The sequence below is a fragment of the Mesitornis unicolor genome, unplaced genomic scaffold (genome assembly GCF_000695765.1).
Source record: "Mesitornis unicolor isolate BGI_N332 unplaced genomic scaffold, ASM69576v1 scaffold32921, whole genome shotgun sequence".
NCBI lineage: Eukaryota > Metazoa > Chordata > Aves > Mesitornithiformes > Mesitornithidae > Mesitornis > Mesitornis unicolor.
In genome coordinates, this window is record NW_010162287.1 from 1 (window position 1) to 1,605 (window position 1,605).

A 1,605-nucleotide genomic window follows, 5' to 3' on the forward strand; every position below is an offset into this window, starting at 1 on the left:
TCTCCAGGCTCTGCACCAGGCCCAGCGCAGAGTCTATCTCCAGGGGTCCGCACGCCTCCTGAGCCTGAGGTGGTGGGGAAAGGAAGGTGAGCGGAACAATCGCTGAGCCCTCCATGCTGTGGCAGAGACCAAGACCTGCCCCTAGCCCCCACTGCTCTGCACAGCCAGGGTCCTGGACAGCATAGACCCAGCTTCTCACCTTCTGGGCAGCTGTGCGGAGCTCAGCCAGAGCCGCAGCCAGGTTCTTGGCACACTGGCTGAGCTGCATTGCGGAGGTGGGGACTGTGGCCTTGGCTGCAGCTACCATCTTTCCACCAGGCTGCCAGGTCAAGAGAAAAAGCAGTGAGAAGGAGACAAACATGCAGCATCTCTTCACTGCCCACCTGGTTTCTTAGGAGGGCCGGGTACAGTACAAAAGCTGTAATGCCTGTGCCAGAGGCTTTGGACAGCACAGGTACCTGCAGGAAGTTCTGGCTGGCAGCAATGAGAGCCAGCTGGGCACTGGGGCTGTCCGGCTGGGACTGGCTTCCTCGCACACCCTGCACCAGCATTGGGATCTGCTCTGCCACCACCTGCCAGAGAGGAGGGTCAGAGGAGAGGCTCAGCTGGGAGGAGACGGATCCAACCCAGTCACCAAACTCCTGGGGGAGCTGCGTGAGGACCCCAAGGTCCTGCCTGCCCACTGTGGACAAGCACAGAGCTCCAGCATGGCCGATGGGTGCAACGATGGGGACAGGCAGCACAGGAGATCCCAGGATCATGCCTGGGTCTTACCTTGCAGCTCTGCACCAGCTGCTGCTGTGCGGCAGGGTTCTTGTTGGAGGAGGCAGCGTGCTGTGCGGCGGCGATGGTCTGGGTGGCTGAGGCAGCAGCTTGCTTGGCTGCATGCTGGCAGAGAGAGGCACAGGTTAGCACTGGCTGCTGGGCAGCCTGCCCCACGCCCTTCCACCAAACACAGGGGCCCAGCTCCCCCTAAACTTCTCCTCCCATGTCTTTGTCTGTGACACCAGAGCATCCCCAGCCCCCTTGGTGCCTGGTGTCCCAATGCAAGATGGTGTGGGGAAGGGAAGGGAGCAGTGGGGAGGTCTCTGTGGGATTCAGCATGGACACGGTACATGAAAATGACTTTATCCCTCTGGACAGTGCAGGGATGCAGGGGCTCCCAGTCAGGTCTAGCGAACTAGACTGTGCCTGCTTGTTTTCCATGGCCTTTTGCCTGGTGCCTCACCTCCAGCTTGTGCACAAGCTTCTTCTTGATGGCATTTTGGGCTGCAGCATTGGTCGCCATGCGGAGCCCTTCCGCTGCCTCGCGCAGCCGCTGCTGCTGCTCCTCGCTGTCCGGGTGGGCTGCGGCTCCCTGCAGAGAGCAGAAAACCCATCACACTTTGCAGGGGCCACGAGGTCCCCTGTCCTTCTGCTGCAGCATCCCTGCTTTGACCTGATACCAGGGAGTCTCCCCAAGGCAGCCTGGCCACATGTAGTGGAGATGCCCGAAGCCTTTCCAGGAGAGCTCAGAAGCGGAAGAGCCAACAGCTCCTCCGCTACCACCCACAGGTAAAGGAGGAGCCCCACTCCATTGCACAGGTCCTCAGCTTGGCGCAGGAC

At 60.9% G+C, this 1,605-nt stretch overlaps 1 protein-coding gene across 1 annotated transcript in view; it reads right to left on the reverse strand.

The window, feature by feature from the left end:
- Nucleotides 1–3: 3 nt before the first annotated feature.
- Nucleotides 4–1,605, reverse strand: part of TLN1 (talin 1) — a gene marked incomplete at its 3' end in the record, with an annotated part of 13,388 nt that continues 11,786 nt past the window's right edge. The window contains exons 20-24 of the mRNA XM_010193581.1: nucleotides 1,229–1,357; nucleotides 775–888; nucleotides 459–572; nucleotides 200–319; nucleotides 4–64 (exon numbers count right to left, since the gene is read on the reverse strand). Coding sequence (XP_010191883.1) covers nucleotides 4–64; nucleotides 200–319; nucleotides 459–572; nucleotides 775–888; nucleotides 1,229–1,357 — 538 coding nt within the window. The remainder of the gene's footprint in view (nucleotides 65–199; nucleotides 320–458; nucleotides 573–774; nucleotides 889–1,228; nucleotides 1,358–1,605) is intronic.